This window comes from Microtus ochrogaster, unplaced genomic scaffold, assembly GCF_000317375.1.
Source record: "Microtus ochrogaster isolate Prairie Vole_2 unplaced genomic scaffold, MicOch1.0 UNK1, whole genome shotgun sequence".
In the NCBI taxonomy this organism is placed as follows: domain Eukaryota; kingdom Metazoa; phylum Chordata; class Mammalia; order Rodentia; family Cricetidae; genus Microtus; species Microtus ochrogaster.
Genome location: NW_004949099.1, coordinates 3699630 through 3718390, shown reverse-complemented (window position 1 = coordinate 3718390; position 18761 = coordinate 3699630). Strand labels below are relative to the sequence as shown.

At 49.3% G+C, this 18761-nt stretch overlaps 1 protein-coding gene across 1 annotated transcript in view; it reads left to right on the top strand.

The window, feature by feature from the left end:
- The window catches only part of Chchd6 (coiled-coil-helix-coiled-coil-helix domain containing 6), a 235316-nt gene extending 231014 nt beyond the window's left edge, over positions 1-4302 (top strand). The window contains exons 7-8 of the mRNA XM_005364858.2: positions 2513-2648; positions 3903-4302. Coding sequence (XP_005364915.1) covers positions 2513-2648; positions 3903-3908 — 142 coding nt within the window. The 3' untranslated portion in view covers positions 3909-4302. The remainder of the gene's footprint in view (positions 1-2512; positions 2649-3902) is intronic.
- The last annotated feature ends 14459 nt before the right edge of the window (positions 4303-18761 follow it).

Below are 18761 nucleotides of genomic sequence, written 5' to 3'. Positions count from 1 at the left end.
GCCTCTGGTGTCTGCCAGTACCTGTTGACCAGGTTCAAAGGTCGCACAGGGAAGGGAAGTGTGCTTTAAGATTGAATTGTACTTGGGGTCTTAGCAGACTATGTTTAAGGAACATAAGACCTGGCAGGGGGACAGCAATCCAGGACACCAAAAATAGCCGGCAGTCGAAGGCACCAGTATGCAGGATTAACTCTGCAGGGAGGACAGCTGCACTTTCCTAGGAACTAGGAGAAGAGACAGTGGGATGGGGTGCAAGCTGGAATCTCAGGTGCTTCAGGGGGACTCAGAGCAGTGCTCATAGAGAGCATTTGTCTGAGACAGGATGCCACTGAGAACTCTGTCCTCCAAGGCCAAACAACTCCAAAAGGCCCAGAATGGATGTCTTTGTACCGAAAGCACAAAGCAGTCATTCCACAAGCACTTGGAAAGTTACAAAGGAGGTGACTGTACGGCACCCACAGGGCCTGCGCACAGCAGGTAAAAGCTGGCCAGGGGGGGTCTCCAGAGACTCAAGAGAAACGGAACACATGCAAAAAGCACCTCTCCTTCGTGTGTCTGAAGATTTATGTCAGTGCAGAAGAAATGACCCCAGGTGACCTCATTGGAGCTTGTTGGGAGGAGGCTCCCTGGGCAGCACTGATCACAACTTATGAGAATAGAAGGCTTCTGCCCTGTAGGTAGGTTTTCTTCTTTGTGCCCAGCAGCTTGCCACAGCAGCCCAACCAGCCTGCCCACTTTTGTTGCAAACCTCCTAACTTGTTCAGACCTCGACTGAACCTTCTGTCTCAGCTAAACATGGGCTCTCACTCCTGCACTGGCACATGTCTCACGGAGAGGCCGTGACCAAGCTCTGCCCAGCAGAGGTAGGTGAACCTGGATGGGTAAGGTTTCTAGTCAGGATCAGACCTGATTAAATAAGGCACTGTGCCTCCAGAGAGGACAGTGTATGGTGACTCTGGTTCGGGGCTGGCTCAGAAAGAAGAAAGGACCCCAGGCAGCATTATGGAGTAAATGGCGGTGCTAGAAGTGCCCATCTAGACCCCTGGCCTGGGCATGAGGCATGCAGACTTACTTCCTAAGCCCCTGATGACTCTGCTGCTGGCTCGTCTTAACTGATGACTTTGACTTGCTTGAGTTATCTTGATGACAGCACTACCCCCTCTGGTGTCTACTGCATGGCCGATACTAAATTCAGAGGTGCAGGGCAGAACAGCAGGGCAGCCTGGAGCATAGCTTGCAGAATAGCCATCCTTTTTATTGCCAAGGAATGTAAGGAATGGCTCACTGCAGCTTTATAACTGTCAGGTGTTACTGCAAGTCCACCACAGCCGTTACAAATCTGGGTAAGCTTGGATGCAAACCCACTGGAAAGCTGATGGGTGGATGGCGCCACCACAATGTCAATAAATATTCCCTCCACACACACTGGCTGTGTGATGTAACTTCCCCTTACCACAGCTTTCTCATGTGGGAGAAGGAGGGAGGGAATGAATAGCATTCCCACATAGAGCCAGGAGAGGTGGTGGGGGCTTGTTTTCACCAGTGTGCTGCTGGCTGTCAGGGCATGAGAGAGTAAGTGTGCTCAGGACCCCAGTAAAGGTGTTAAAAAGGGTTTATGGGAGGGTGGGAGGATGAGTGTGAGAGAATGGATGTGCGAGAGTGTACGGATGTTTAAGGGGTGGAGAATGAGTGCATGGGAGTGGGTGACTATGTAGGAACATAGGAAAATGAGTGTGTAAATGAGGGGCAGCCATACACGTGGGAGTATTGTGAGGTACATGAGAGTATGTGTAGCTGTGTGTATGGGAGAGTTGTGGGGACACTGGGTATGTGACAGTGAGGGAGGCAGAGGGGAAGAGAAGTAAGTGGAATGAGTAAGGCATCTGGAAGTGGTCTGCAGCTCAGAGGTGACTGCGGGGAGGCAGGGAGGCACCTGTACCAGAATAATCTGTTGTTTACTTTTTAGTCACCTGTTTTTCATCATAGTTATAGAAAGGCAGATATTCATTTGTTGTAGGTTCTAAAACTATTTTGATAAAGGAAGAAAGAAAAGGTAGTAAAGTACCTCAAAACATTGCTACAGTTATCTCTAAGAAGTGTATTTTTGTTTATCTTTTGGGCATCTCTGTAGGTTTCCTGCTTCACTTGCACTTGCGGTAAAATTAGAATGGGTGTTGTGAGAAAAATGGCAATTCTGTCATACAGCTGTGGTGTCAGGTCACCAATACACAGAAGACACCGCTGGACAGAGCCCGACCCAGCCAGCTGGGAGGCTGTCCAGTGTTGTGTCCTCTAGCTAAGGCCCCTGTCCACCTGACCCCTCACACATCCTGGTGGCATTGGTGACTTAGGGCAGCAGCAAGCCATCATATAGCCCTAGACCCCAGTCTGTTCAACACTGGCCACTGGCCATAGGACCAGACCCTGCACTTCCTCACTTGTAGAGTGAGCTGCTTATCCTAATGCCTCCCTTACCTTCTAATGCCAACCATCTGCTCTTGTCATCCCCCAGGCCCCGCAGGGTGGAGCCTGTGTGTTCTGGCCTACAGGCCCAGATCCTCCGCTGCTACCGTGACCATCTGCATGAGGTACTTCTGTGTTCGGACCTGGTCAAGGCATACCAGCACTGTGTGAGCACTGCCCGCAAGGTGAGGTCACCCCCTTAATGTGCGAGAACGGGACAATCTGCCTGGGCCCCATCATTTAGATGTCCCATCCGCCACCTGGCTCAGAGCCATGCCTTACTACTCTTAGGACCTCAGACATGTCCCTGGGAGCTCTGCCTCTACCTGACTGAGCTTAGAAGTCTGTCTATTTTTCTGGGAGCAAACTTCTCGCCTGTCAGCATGGGGGCTGAGAGAAGGGCTACCCTGCTATACCTCCAGCTTTCCTCAGCAGCGTCTCTAAGCCCTGTTCCATCCACCCTGTGTCAGTGGCCAGTTTCAGTCCCTGTCCCCATTAATATATCCCACCCATGTATCTTCTCATTGCACTGAATAAAACATGGAAATGTGATGATGGTGATAGACAAATTGCAGGAAGCTCCCATGTACCTCCGTCACTACACGTGCCTAAAGGAGGAATGGGACCCTCTAGGCTCAGCCTCTCCTTCCTGGCCCTACACTTAATGTGCCTGGAAAACAAATCCTCTGTGAGCTCCTGGATACATCAGAGGCCAGGTCGGCCCCCGAGCCCCCTCTAAACCATGACACAGTGTAGAGGCCTCAGCACCAAGCTTACAGGGCTCCCTGTCACTAAGGCGCACTAACTGGAAAAACTCAGTGTGCTCTGTCAGTTCACTGAACATGGTCCCTGGCTAAGGTGAGATAGGAGTGAAGGACCCTCAGAAAAGATTAGCTTCCAAAAGCACTTAGATGGCAGAGGCATTTCTGGGACAGCCCAGGATACCTGAGGGCCGCCCCCCAGGTACAAAGCTGTTTACCTGTCCGTAGGTATGCAGAGCTCCCCATAGCATGGACCTGATTACACAGACACTTTCCCAGTAGCTCTCTTAGAAAACCCCTAGTTGTTAAACTGCAGAACAGGGAGGTCCTTGCTTATGCAGAGCAGAAGCAGGCGAGGCTGCCTTATACCAGGGTGGGGCCAGGCATGCCACTGTGAGACAGGAACTGGGCCTCTGGAGATAAAAAGGTGGTGCTGACTATTACTGCTGCAGAATGTGTTAAGTAAAGGTCCTTTGTCCTCCTGCGCAATAAGGAGAGACCCAGTCCAGGGCCCAGGCCGTCTAACTGACTAGTAGTCAGTCATGCTCCTGGGGAACCACTGTCCCATGCAGTCTGCAGCAGCCTGGAAAACATGGGCTGAGGCCTCTTGCAGCCCTTACCTGGGCATTCTTTGGGGCAGGAGAGGGCTCAGCTGAACTCTGGCTATTCTCTTTGAAGGGCTAAGGAGCAGCATCTTTCCTGGAGCCTTGAAGAAGGGACCCATCATAAGACCACAGACCCCAGGCCATGGTCTCTGTACCCTGCAGTTCCCAGCTGGGCAGCCATATGCCTCTGAGCATGGAGCCACCATGCTTGAGAAACAGTATGTGCTACTGACCGAAAACAAATAAAGCAGAAGTCTTTGTTTGCAGTCATTCACTCACTGGCACCAAGTCACTCTGTTGACTCTGTGTCCAGCCTTCTGTTGGTCACCAATAACACAGAGCCTCATAGGACAGACTGCTTCTCTGGGGGAATACTAGGCCTGGAAGGGGGACAATATGAAAACCCATAACTCCGTGACTGCACAAAAGCCACCACAGAACAGGTATGAGAAGAAATAAAGGATTTTTTCCCCTTGGGATGGTGCCAGCTTCCAGAAGACCTTCTGTTTGCTCTCAGGAAGGCTGGTGGGTAATTGCAGGACGGAACAGAGCTGGGAAGGGTAGGCTCCAGGTGGTTAGAGGCAAGGTGGTCTTTAACTGAGGGAGCAGTGGGCATGAAAGGAAAGGAAGTTGGGGGAGGGGCAGCAGGACTGGGGAAGCCAGGCCTTGAGCAGGGGGCGTTGCTGATGAAGTGCCTAGAGCCGGGTCATTCTGCTCCACAGAAAAAGGCAGAGAGCACTGGGGTATGCTCAGCCCAGGATGGTGAGGCTCAGAGCAGGTCTGAATATGAAATAGTAAGAAAGGGCAGTCATTTTCCAGTCTCTGGCACCACTGTGGTCCAAATGTGAGGACTGAGACGGACGGGTCTAAATACTGGCCTTCCAGCTCTTAGCCTTCCCCTTGAAGCAGCAGGACCACACTGTGGTCTGCATCACATCAGGGCAGGGGTTAGGGCGAGCTTGGGGTTCTCTGGTCTCTCTGTTGGTGACCTTGTGTTTCCTGTTTAGGTTTGCTCAGGGAGACCCTGAGCCATCTGGAGCTAAGTGCCCAGACTCGGGCTTTGCAGCACAGACATCTCTGCTCTTCCCTGTACATAGGGAAGCTAAAGGGTGCCCTGGCCTGAGTCCTGCAGGGAAGGAAGGACCTGCTGGTATGAGAGGGGTCACAGGTCACATGACTTATTGACCTTAAGTGACACCAGAGCTACCCTCCATCTAGGAACAATGAGCCTTTCTGAGCCTCCCCCAGAGACCTGGCTATTAGACATTGGCTGTCTTGGAAATCCCACAGCAGTAACTTGCAGACATCCCTCCTACTCTGCAAGCTCAGTTGGGCTCCAGGGCTGGGCAGCAGACACTGCCAGGTGTGTGCGCACCTGGGAACTAGACTGTACAAGCCTGTGCCAGCTCAGTCTGCTGGGAAACAGACCACCCCCAGATCTGGCATAAATGGCACCATCATATGTGGCTTCTAGCACTGCTGAGCAAAGCTTCTATCCTGGTCCTTTCAGCTTCTCTGTCCTTTCTTGCTCTCAGGTCTGTAGACATTGGTAGGTCAGCAGACAGCCAATGACCCCTAGGAGCTCCTTCCTCCCCTGCCCAGCACCTACCAGGCCACACAGCTTCCTCCAAGTGTCCCTCTGCAGGCCAGCACTGGTCTCCGGCTCAAGCCAGCTGAGCTCCAGGAGCCCCTGCAAACACACACACTCATCCTGGCCTACAGCCTCTAGTCCAGGTGCCCTGGTAGCACTGCTGGCTACCTTGGCCTCAGAGCTCTCTAGAACCACATTCTTCTCCAGGAAGCCCTGACCAGCCTCAACTGGGGCCTGTCTAAGGAGGCCTTGGAGATAGAAGACAGGAGCAGCTTGACAAGATACCTCACTGACCATAGTCAGGCTTTCCCAGACTATGAAGCCTCAAGGGTCTTGGGACCAAACAACAGAGCTCAATAGCTGATTTGGGACAGCCTAGGGGACTCCACTCTGCAGCAAAGGTCAGGGCAGTGTAGGAGCACAAGGCCCTAGACCTATGTAGTGTTCTGCAGGGTGCCTGACCCTCCTGTGCCCTATACCCAGAGTCTCAGCCTAGCTGTCTGGCGACTCTGCCTTTCCTCTCCCTCAGTGCCAGCCACAGAATCACAGCAGATAGGAAGGTCTTAATTGGCTCTCACTTGTCATTCTAAAGCTGGGAGATGCCTCATTCTATGAAATGATGAGTGTCCAGGAGCCAAACAAAGGAAGCTGACTTGGTAGAAAGTGCTGGGGAAGGCAGAAATGCAATGCAGGAGATTAGCCATTTCAGTTATTCCCTATAGAGAAAACACAGAGGGCACAGTGCAGGGAACTGTGATTGTGATTGTGTGTGGCCTTGTGATTGGCCACCGTGGGGGCTCCAGTTCTTGGAAAACTGGTCCATTCAGAGTTCAGCTTGAGGACTTGGCACCTAGGAGGAGCAGCTTCATGCTAGAAAAGTCTTGTCTGCTAGGGCCCCTATAGAGGCTAATCTGAAAGATGGCCATCTGAGAATTGTAACAGTGCTCTCAGCTCCAGCATAGCATCTCCCCACCCCACCCACACACACACACCTTCACCCCTTTCTGCTCTTCACTAGCTGATACTTAGTCCTGAGAGCAGGTTGTACTGCTCCAACTGCAAGTGAGCCTGACTCCTCCCACCACCTCCCAGGAACTCAGGGCACTCCTCCCAAGCCTCTGTCTTCCCTTCCCACTGTACCCCCAAGAAACCCTCATTGCAGCAGAACTTCAGGGAAATATTTCCACTAAGCCTCTGCCTCCACCTCCCAGTGGCACCCGACAAAGCTAGCTCATCCAGACTGAGGTCCTTGAGTTTCTGCAGCTCCTGGGGCTGGGGTGGGTGGGCCAGGACTGAGGGGTGGACGACTGCCCATCACTGGAGTCTCCAGCATCTGCTGTACCTTAATCTCCAGGATGCTCTTGTCTCCAACTCAGGGCAGTGAAGTGAGCATGTGGTTACCATTGAGGCCTCAGCCCTGGGGACTTCAGCTCAGAAAGTCCCTGAGCTTCAGTTTCTCCATCTATAGAACAGCTAAAGCAATGTCCAGGGTTTCTAGCAATGTCTGTGGCCTGCTCTATTTTCTTTGACAAACAGCTGAAGTTTGCTAAGGAATCCCCCACTCCCCTACCCCAGCCAGCAGCACCTCTCCCTTCCTCCCACAGAGGAAGAGGGTACTGAATAGTAGAGCCTACGGAAGCACACAGCACACGGCGTGTGGTCAGAGAGATCCTAGAGGAGCCAGGCCTGACGTGAACACAGCTAGCTGTTGCCTTTTTACAGGCACGTTGGTAGCAGGTTTTCTGTCTTTCTCAGCAGAGTCCCCAGGAAAGAGCACAACTGTAGAAAATCCTGTCATAGTACCATCACATCCCTTCCTCCTGAGCCAGCTTGAGCTGTCAGGCTGGAGGGGGCACCAGCTTATACTGTACGAAAAGATGAGACCACACTGTCTTCCACGGGCACCCAAGGAGCACTTTGACTCAGTTGTCGTCAAGTCTGAGGTGCTAGTCCTGGGAGGGAAGGTTTCTGAGCCTATTTGGGCCAGGCCAGCTGAGAGGTGAGCTGTCACCTCACCCGGGCATCCTACCCAGCCTTAGAGGCTGGCAGCTGACCATAGCCCTGTGTTCCCACCCCATACACTGCACAGAGGCCAGTGCTGGCAGGCTCTTTACCCTCATCACTAGAGCAGGTAGAAGCCAGGCCTGTACCCCAACCTTTGTACCCCAAAAGAATGAGGGTATGTTAACTGACGCCATCAGATTCCAGGTCTCTGCTTGTTCCCCATGGGTGTGATTGGGTGAGGAGAGAGTGACTGACTGCTCATGGCACTTTCCTCTTGGGCCACCAAGGTTGTATGCACATGGTACAGATGGTATGTGCAAAGGTGCCCAAGTATGAAAGTGTGGGTGCCCACGTGTCCATTTCTGCCTGGGCATAAAGGAGTATGCAAATGCGAGAGTTCTGTGTTCACGTGGGCAGGGGTATGTGCTGGTGTGTGTGTGTCTGTCTTTGGTGTATGCTTCCCTGTATGTGCTTCTGTGTGCCTAGGTCTGTGCATCCGCACACAGGTGGCCAGCCTCCCTCAGCACGCCTGCTGATTAATAATAAGGCTATCCCCAGCCTGGACCTCATCCCATTTCCATGACTTCTGCAATACCAAAGGCAAGCTTCTCTTTAGAAAGTGTGTGTGTGAGAGGGGGGGGGGGGATGGGCAGGGGGAGGAGAGAAAGAGAGGTTGGTACATGGTACATTTCTGTGTACAACTTGGCACCTCCATTACCTTGCCTGGAAGAGGGGTGTGTCAGTGTGCATCTCAAGAATGTCCTGGAGCAGTGCTGGTAATTCCTACTGCTGAGGAGCAATTCAGTGTGTCATTCTCTCAGTTCAAGCAGGAAAGCAGAGAAAGCCATGGTTATTGAGGCCAGAGGGAACAGAAGGTAGGGAGCTGATCACAGAGGAGACAGAAGAGCAGAAACCTCAGCTGGTTGTTGTGATAAACTCTAGATGAGCCGCAGCAGGAAGCGCCTGGCCCACTATGGCTAGAGAGACACAAGGAGAAAGGATTGCTGACGCCATGGGGGTGGGATTGGGGGTACTGCTCAGGAAGCTAGAGGCACAGCTATAGAGGGGGGGGCTGCCTGTGGGGGGGAGAAGGAGCAGGCCCCTGCTTAGTGTGCTTTATCCCATCATTGTGCCTCCCAGAGCTGGACACAGCAGGGAGCCAGAGGCTCAGGCAGCTGGGGAAGCTGTGGCTGCCCCTGCTGAGAAGAAAGGGTCTGAGTAACGGTGCAGTGTGGGCGCACAGCAGCTGCTCACTGATCTGTGGTGGCATGTGTGCCTGTGATGTGTTCGTGATGGCCATGAACAGTGGGTGTCAGTGCAGGTATGGACTTGGACCTGTGTGTTTTATACTCTTGTCTTGGCAGGTAGTGGACAGCTGGCAGAGAATGATACCAACAGCCAAATCTAGCACTTAGCAGACTTTAAACAGGAACCAGATCAGTGCGTGTTTGCTTACAGCCTTACACAGCAATATGGGGTAATTACTGCTCTAATCATCCTCACAGATGAGGACAGTATGGCACAGAGAATATTAGCAACTTGCCAAGATCACACAGGAAGATCCAGAGACAGGACTCAGAGCAGCCTGGCCCTCAACCCCTGCCCTCAGACTAACACTGCACCTTCTATTGGCAATGGGCCCCGGCTGTGCCAGGGACAGAGCTACCCTAGAGGTAGCTGATCTTAGAATGCCCTTGCCTGTTCCTGGCTACCCAGAGAGTGTCCCTAGCACAAGTCCAGTGTTGGCTATAGAGGCTATATGACTACAGCATTTCTCCCTACATGGCATTACTGGCCTGGAGAGTTCCATGACAGTGAATCAGGTGTGAGCCCAATGTCAGCAGCGAGGTGGCCTTGAGACCACTCTTGGAAATTGGGACAGACTAGTTCTGCCCCATATAATCCTTCCACTGTCACCCTCAGTAAGCATACCCAGAGTTAGTACAGGGGACTGCAAGAGGACAGTACCCGTACAAAGCAGTATGGTCACTATGACTTCCTGGGAGAGTGTGTTGGGTGAAATGCATAAATCTTTGTCTTTTAAAATACAGGATCCCGGGGTTGGGAAGATGGCTCAGTGGTTTAAAGGACTTGGATTTGATTCCCAGCACCCACATGGTAACTCACAACCTTCTGTAACTCCAGGCTCGGAATCGCACACATTCTAGCCTTCACTGGTACCAGGCACAAAGAGACATACATGGATGCAACACACACATCACACACATTTGACTAAATAAATAAAATGCACAATCCCACAAAGCATAGTGGTACATAGTTGTAATCCTGGCTACTCGGGAGGCTAAGACAGGAAGATTGCAAGTTTGAGACCAATCTGGACAACTTAATTAACAAGACAAGACTGTCTCAGAAATGAAACATTCAAAAGGGCTGGGGATGTTGCTCAGTGGTAGAACACTTCCCTAGCAGCCAGGCTCTGAGTCCTAAACTGAAAACAGAGTTTCCAAGATCACAAAAAGCAAGCAAACAAAAGTGTTCTGTGTTCTGTTTACAGGACCCATCACCCTAGTTCTGAGGGCACAGAGTGATTGAAAAGAAAGGGATGGAGAAAGATATGCCTGCAGCTGCCTCCAGGAGAGCAGAGAAGGCTGTAACACGAGAAAGGATATTTCCAGACTGAGTCTTACAAGGGACAATGTGAACGGACATGAAGGGACAGTTTACAGTAACCCTTACATACCTTGCACAAAAGCTGCAAAATATATGAGGCCAGGTTTGCAGAATGGACTGAAGAAGCCACACTGGCATTCACAGATTGAAAGTTTGCATACCTGATGCCCAGTGGTTCTCAGAACTGGTGCTAGAAATAAGGTGTGTGTGTGTGTGTGTGTGTGTGTGTGTGTGTGTGTGTGTGTGTGTGTGTGTGTACATGCGTGCATGCATATATGTATGTGTGTGTGTTTGTGTATTTGTGTTTTCACATGGGTACATAACAGAGCATTGATCCAGGTGTGTGATGTAAAGACCTGATAGACCAGCCCAAGTCAGCTCTTCCACTGGCCATGAGCAGCTCTTGCACCACCTACCCTCCCTTTGTATCTACGAATACAACCTGTCAGTGGAAGGGACAGTGTCCCCTACGGTGCTCTTCCAAGACCTGCCACTGTGTGCCCTGCACTGAGTCCTCCCTCCAGGAAGGATAGGCTGAGGACCTGATCCTGCATCTGATTAGGTGTGGGGAGTACTCAGGCTGGCTTTTGTGCCCAGCCTGGGGTGACTTGAAAAGTTGTCCATGAAGGGCTGAGCAAGGCCAATGGAGACTATGTGGCAGCCTTGCTTCTCCCTCTGCCTCTACTGTCTGCTCTTGCTGGCACAAGGTTTCTCCGACAAGCAACCAGCAGGCTCCTCCTTGCTTCCACATCTCTGCACAGGGGACAAGTGGCTCAATGTAGTCACTGTTTTCTGGGTACTATCAAGGCAGGGTCACACCCAGTCCATTTCTCATGTGGTCAGAGGCTAGCAAAAGAGATGGGTGTCTGGGTGTCTAGGATTAGGTTATAGCCAAGTCTGTGTCATGGGTTCTCAGAGCCTGGGTGCTCCAACTCCAGGATCAAAAAATTGGGAATAGAAAGGAAATAAGAATGTTGAAGTCAGGGCTAAACCCAAACTGATTCAGTGAAGTAAATAACTGGCAAAGGGCTGGACAGTCTGCATGCCTGTGGGTGGGGAACATGAGACCAAAAAGCAAAGCCACATCCAGCAAGAGTGTGAGGTACTTCCTGTGTGGTACAGAAATGAATGTCGACCTCTTGGAATTTAAAAAAAAAATCTTACCAGGACACAAATATGTGCACATTTAGAGAAAAAGACGCAGTTCACAGAGCATGCTATCGATTCTTCCTTGCAAGATAGGATGATAGCCGTGTGCGTAATTAACACTGTTTTCTAATCTTCTAAACTGGCCTCATCTACTTTATTTATTTATTTTGAGATAGGGTCTCACGTATCCCAGACTGTCCCCAAACTCGACTGTGTAGCCAGGGGTGACATTGAATTCTTGATTGCCCTGCTCCCCAAGTTCTGAGATCAGAGGCCTGCACTACCACACCCAGTTTATTTAATACTTTGGTATCACGCCCAGAACTGTATGCTAGGAAGGCCTCTACCAACTGAGCTCTCCTTCAACCGAAGCTGGGCAGCAGGGGCTGGGGGTGGGGTTGGCCCTTGACAGCCTGAGGTCACAAGGCAGCCTCTTTCCTCTGCATATCTGGGCCCTTGCTCCTGTTACCAAGATCAGCTTTGTTCTAAGCCTAGACAGTTTGAGCCTCCTTGAACAGCAAGGTCCTTCTTTCTACCTTCTAAGCAGAGACCAGCAGAGAGGCAGGGTCTGGGGTATTAGATCCCCGCGGGAGGACCCGGCAGGTCTTTCTGCACTCATCAGACAGCTATAGAAACCATCTTGGTGTCCTTCACAGTCACAGGCACTTGCTTAAGACATCACAGAGTAAAGCCAGGGGAGGTTACCCTTGAGTGTGGAGATCAGTGGGAACACAGGGGATGGGGGAAACTCTAGTGGGGTCATGGAGTGCCCAAGGCTGACTCTAGCTCTCTAACTTTGCCCTCTTCTCCTGGTTCCCTCTGTAGACCCAGGCCAGCCTGGCATCACCCTAGGTCTGGGGCCAGGAGGACCAAAGCAGTTCACTCTGAAGGAAGCACATTCCCACTTCACATGAAAACCTGCCTCATTAAATTTAATGTGCTGGTTATTCCTGTTAAATAAACATCAACTAATTATGAAAAACATATTTGCTAAAGTTTGACTATGGAATGTATGAACCAATTACATGGTTATTCAGCCTCAAAACACACTTGGTAATGAGTTGGGTTTTAAACCAGCAGCAGGTAGGGATGGCTGAGTCTGGACCCAGGGAGCTCCTCTCCACCCTTGCCTGCTTCCTCCCCAGAGAATAGGAGCCTGAAGAATGCCCATGTTCTGGAGAGTCAGGGTCTGGGCATACTGGGACCATGTGTCAACCAGACTCCTTCGGCATGAGCAGAAGACCCTAACCACCAGCCAACTTAAACAAAAATGTGAGTGATTGAGATGTTCAGAAGGAAGCCTCAGGCATGGCTCGATCTAGGGGCTGAAACTCTTTTCTCTTCTGACTCAGCTGTCTTTCTATGTTGCCATTATTCTTGGACACTGTGAGGTGTCCCAGCAAGTCTCACTTTATCCTTATAAAGTTTCTCTCCCCTGGATTTGCAGTTTGAGATTCAAGATCATTTTTTTAAAGCACCTCACAGCTATATGTCTAACAGCAGGAAACTCAAGTGTTTCATAAACATGGAAGAGAGGCATGGATGGTGCAGCTTTGGGGGAGCTCTACATGTATGAGGCTCTGAGTTTCACACCCCCCGTTCTGTGAAGTTGGGGTAAAGCTCAAGTGATGATGTCTTTCTGCAGGAATGCAAAATAAAACCACCCAGAAGTCCTACATACCCAGCCAAGGCAGAAATGATAGCAAACAGCCTCCTGGAGGCTCCCTGCTACTGCAGTGGTGTAGAAGGCTTGATGGTTTTGTTTGTTCTCTGTTTGGGGGGAGGAGTTGTTTTGTTTGGGTTTTGTTTTTGGTTTGTTGTTGTTGTTTTTTTTTTTTTACATGTGTGTATAGGTGTTTTGCCTGCGTGTATGTCTGTGCACAATGTGTGTGCAGTGCCCGCAGAGGTCAGATGAGGGTGTAGGGTCACCTGAGATTAGAGCTACAAGAAGTAGTGAGCCAACATGTGGATGCTGGAAACAACCCCAGTCCTCTGGAAGAACCAACAGTGTTCTTCACCAGCTGGTGGTTTCTTAAGGTGCTGGGACGCCCCGTTTCTCTGCTGGTTGGCACTCAAGAGAATGACCCTTTTTGTCCTCTCTGCCCATACAGGATGTCACATAGATTTATTTACAGAAGTCAAGAATTTAGAGCAATCCTACCTGTGTTCCTAGGACGTCACACTGCACAGTGAGCAGCTAGAACTACCCAGTCCTGCGAGAGAGAAACCTGCACAGAACCCACTGCTGTGTTTGCTTTCTTTCAAGATAGTGTGCATATATGCATGCATGTACATGCATGTAGATTCCCACATAGGTCACAGGTGTTGGATCTCTTTGGAGCTGGAGTTACAGATAGTTACAAGCCACCTGGCATGGACACTGGGACCAAATTTCAGTTCTCTGGAAGATCTATATGTACTCCGTAACAGCTGAACCATCTCTCCAACCCATGCATTTGCTTGGTTTTGTTGTTGTTGTTTTGTTTTTTGTTTTTTTTCTCCCCAACAGGACCACAAACCTGGGCTGGCCCAGCACACATCTCATCAGTCTGGGTTAGTTCCAGGCCCAGCCAGCTGGGTCATCAGTCGCAGGCTGCAGTGCAGGCATGTCCAGGCTGTTCCTCAGTAGCAAGTGCGTGCACCTGGCTACTACCAGCTTCCCTTGCAGCTGTCTTTTTGCTGCTGTTGGGCCCAGCTCCTGGAGGCTACCAACTGTCCTGTGACCCTCACTTTCATAAGGCTGTCTTTTACCTTGCATGGCATATCACAGAGGATCCCTGCCCCTTTGCCCTGTCTATCCATTAGAAGCTAGTCACACACCATAGTACTGGTGGAAACAGATGCAAGACTACAGAACTCATGCTGACATGGACACAGGGATGGTAGGGAGCAACAGAAAAGTCACCCTGGATACCTTCACATCCTTTGTCATCTCTACTTCCACCCTAGATGAAGAGCAAGTGAATGGTGCCTTGCTGGTAGGAATGGGGGACTTTCATATATGTGTGTAACCATAAAATGGTGTGGTGCTGTCTGTTCAAACCTGTGCACTTTGTGTAAATGAAGAGGAGGAGGGGGACGTAGGAGTGGGAAAGTAAATGGGGGAGAGAGGGAGATCTCCATCTCCAGGAACACCTGAGGAATTAACACTCAACGTTTTGCTAAGAGGAAAAACAAAACACACATGAAAGTTTCTGAGCAGCAGATTGTGCCTGCCCAGGACTGAAGATGCCCAGGCTGGCTATGTGAGCCCAGGCTGCCTTGAGTTCTCACCTGCCACCCCAAGTGGGGCTTGAAGACAGGCCTCTCCTTGTGTTTCATTTTCTGTACTGCTTGAGTAAAAAGAAAAGAGCACCTGTTTTAACCACTGAAACACTGGTTGTTTAACCAAAGGTGACTGATTGAAAGCCCTGGGTTCTGGAGTTGTCACCCTGCTGCCCCACACAGAGTACAGTTGAGAGGTACATGCATAGTAGTTTCAGGCTAAGGAAAGTTCTTTATTTCCTAAACTGTGGTTGTAAGGAAGGGCCATTTGGGTGATTCTATTGCATCAGAGCCATGTGAGAAAGATGTTCTGAGCACACCTGAGAATAAAGGTAAGGTGGAGCCAAAAGTGAATCCGGCCGTGCCTGAAGCTCAGTGTCCTTGGGCCCTTCAGCGTGAGTCTGCAGTTATCTGTGGGAAGAAGCAAAACCAGGTTTCCACAAGGATGGATGTCGGCCAGCCCAGCCTGTGAGATCCTGCCCATTGCTGATATCTGGGGCCCATTCTGACTAGCTATTAAATATTTGGAATGTCATTTTAGAGCCTGCTCTGTGAGTCAGAATATGTTGATACTCAGGAAGGGTTTTTAGGGCATGGAATGTGGATCTATGGAGTGTGTGCTGTCTTCGAGCTCTTCTGGGCCAGTTCCCCGACACTGTGGACAGTGCCCAAGAAGGACAGACTGAGGAGCTACATAAGAGCCAATGATTCTGGTGCCTCATACATTCCCTGTGGATCTTAACCCATGCCGAGGAATGTCAGGACCTATGACAGACGCCTCTGTTTTTGAGCTAGTGCCAGCACAAGCCAAAAAGCACAAGCTGCTGGCGTTCAGTTCAGGCCATTCTGGCCCAAATAGAGGCCTGGGGAGGCTGAAGCCATGGCTAAGCCCAGCAGGGTGACCTCGTGGAGTGAAATCCTTCCAGAATAGGGTGACCGCAGAGCACAGCACATGGTGTCAGGGAAATCCTGAGGGTAGCAGGGACAGAGCAAGGGTTTGGGGTAGAGCCAGCTATAGAGAGAAGGGGCCTCTATTGCACAGCCCGTTCTGTCACTGGCTCTTTGGGTTTGGTGCCTGGCCATCCAGTGCAACTTGGTCTGTGTCCTGAAGCATGTCACTCTGCCTCATGATGATCCATACTCACACACCCCCTTTTCACTGTTGGTCACAAAGCCTGTGAGTCTTTCCCTTTTGCCATGGTCTTCCAATCTGTCCATTGCCCATGAGCCTCCAAAAGACCCTGAGATATCTGCCTGTGTGTCTGCTTGCTGTTTCTGAGGGAAATCATAACTTCCCTGGGCCATTCCTGGAATGGGGGCTTCCTTGGAGAGTTGATGCACAGGGAAGAGAAGGTTACAGGACTACCTGGAAAGGCTCCCTGGATACCTTCCTTTCCTTTGTCATCTCTGCTCCCACCCTAGACTTGGAGCAAGTGAATAGTGACAGGGGCCACAGTCACTGGGGCACTCCAAGTCCCTATAATAGCTTCAGAGGGTGGACCCTGGAAACCCTGTGACAGCTCTGTCCAAGAGGCAACACTTGCACCAAGCTGGAAAAGAGTCAAAGCAATAACCAAGAAACTTTCTAAAACTTATTTTGAAATGATAACAATTAAAGGCTTAACAGGAAGTTGGAAAGAGCAGAAGGACTCTTATGTTCACTTCACCATTGTCCCCAGTGGTCACATCTTATATGACACCCTATTGAGACAAGGGCATTGGTTCTGGTGTCAGCAAGTTCTTTGTCATTTGTCATGTGGCACCATGTTGAGAGATGTGCATGCATCTTCTGGTCCTGTCTCCCTTTTCTTTTGAAGCCACCAGGATTCAAAGGGGTCCTACAATTGATCTCCTCTAGTCTTAGTGCCCTCACAGATCCTGCCCTAGACACCATAGGAGAGCTTCTGCCCCTTAAAATCCCACAGGGGGATTAACCTTTTATATACAAACTTTAGGGGCCCTAACTCAACCATGGCCAAACCAGAGTGCCCTGATAACCTCCAGCTTGTCCTCCATCTCTGTAATGCTTTCATCCCCAAATTATTAGACAAATGGAATCATGCCATTTATTTTCTGTAACTACTGATAATATGGCTGCCTGCCATTTTAATTTTTGCTTTGCTTCCAGCTTGTTTGGTTTTCTTTTTCCTGTTTAGTATTTACTTTTGGATTCCCTGCCTTATTTTTAGTATCTGTGCAGGTTTATGTGGTTAGTGAGTATTACATCATTTATCGGGACATCAGACAATGTCTAAATTTAGATTCTCTACAGATGTCTGTTGCATTTACCTGTCTCTTTCTCTTACTATTTTCCTTGCTGCCAAATTCTTTTTTTTTTATCATTTTCTTTCTGCTATATTATGGCTTTCTTTAGCTGCAAGGAGTGTGCACATATATGGACTGAAAAGTCTGCTGTTGAACACCTTTTGTTTCCATGTATGTCCCTGAAGGATAGTTTCACTGGGTATAAAAAAAATCATGATTACCATGGTTTTTTTAGCATTTAATAATGTTCTGCATCTTTATGGACTCCAAAATTTCTAATGAGAAATCTGTGTTATTTGAATTTCTTTCCTCCCTAGTGAAAGTGATATTTCTCTATAGCTGCTTTCAAGATTTTTTTTTAAGTTTTTGCAAGTGTGATGCATGTTAGTGTGGATTTCTTTAGATTTTGCTATTTGGGGTTCATTCAGCTTCTTGAATCTTTAAGGTTATTGCTTTTGCCTGAGTTTACAATTTCCAGTTATTATTCCTTTGGATATTTTCCCAGCTTCCCACTTTTTCTTCTCCTTCTGGCACTTGGATAACATGAATGTTACATGTTGTTTAATCCCAGGAGGCTTGATCTGTTCCCCTCCCCACATAAACTATTTTCCCTCTGCTTTTTAGACTAGATAGTTTTTACTCGTCTGTCTTCAGGCTCAATAGATTGTTCTTCTGTTCCCTCACTTTTGTTTTTGTCTTCATATGATGTAGCTATTTCCTTAGTAAGAGTCCATATTTTCATTGTTTCATTCATGGTCATAATTGCTCATTCAGGCATCTTTTATGATGACTGTTTAACAATCATCAGCTCGTGCCAATACTGATGTCATCCCTGTTATGATACCTTTCATTCAATTTGAGATGGTCCTTGCTATGACAGGTGATCTTTTTACTGAAATAGAATTATATCATGTCTTCTCTCCATTTCCTCCATCCAGCACCTCCCAGCTGCCCTCCCTTGAGCCCTCCCAGTATTCCCTTTGACTTTCAAGTTGACCTTCTCTTTATTATTGTTACAGACAGACATATGTATGTTTATGTATATACAAACATATATATATATAAAATATAAAAATATATATAAATAGAACCTACTGAGTTTGTTTGTATGTATATGGTTTCAAGGCTGACCTCTCTGCACTAGACAGCCAGTAATGAGGCTCATTCCTGGGAGAAGCTAAGCCTCCTCCTTCTGGCAGTCATTAGTTGCCTGTAGTTCTTTGTCTGTGTATCAGACCACTTTCCATGTTAACATATCCATAGACATAATCATTGTTCCAAGAAACCTCCTTTCAAATAGTTGGTCAGGGTAGTCAAAGTAGTTCCCAAAATAAAATAGCTTATAGAGGTAGGCCGTGGTTGCCTCTTGGGTATCTTTATTTGAGTGTCTTTATTTTGTTTGGTTTATTTTATCAGCCCTCGAACACTTGGGGTTTGGCATGTGGAGACTCTGAATCTTGTTTCCTCCTTCTGTGTCATAGTTGTCCTCTTTTGCCTGGCACCTATGGGCAGAGTGGCACTGCCCATCATTGTCTAGAGGAGAGAGAAATCTAGCCTCTATACTTCCACCTAGCTATTTATAGCACAGAGGAAAAAAATAATCACCAGCAAAGCCAGGAGACTCGTGTCTTGCTTCTCTGATACTTGGCGAAGGGCTCCCAAGTCTTAGAGTGGAGGTTTCTAGGGTAGCTAGAGAGGCTTTCCATCCTTGAGGCCATCATCAGAGCCACTGACTTGGAGAGAGTACCAAAGCCCATGACCACAGGAGATCCTGCATACCTGCCTTCCAGTTTTTTCATCAGCAACACCCCAGTGAGCCCAGACCCTGGTGAGCTACTATCACCTGCATCTATCTGTCAGCTGTGGGGAGGGCAGAACAGGATGGGCAGGCTGGGAGAGTGCTTGGGGCCAAGCAAGCCCTCCATCCGCAGCACCAGCTCCTAGCCTAGGTGCTTGTTCTCCTCCTTCCTTTAGAGTGCTGGACAATAGCCAAGACCAAACATGGGCCCATGAACACCTTCCACTGAC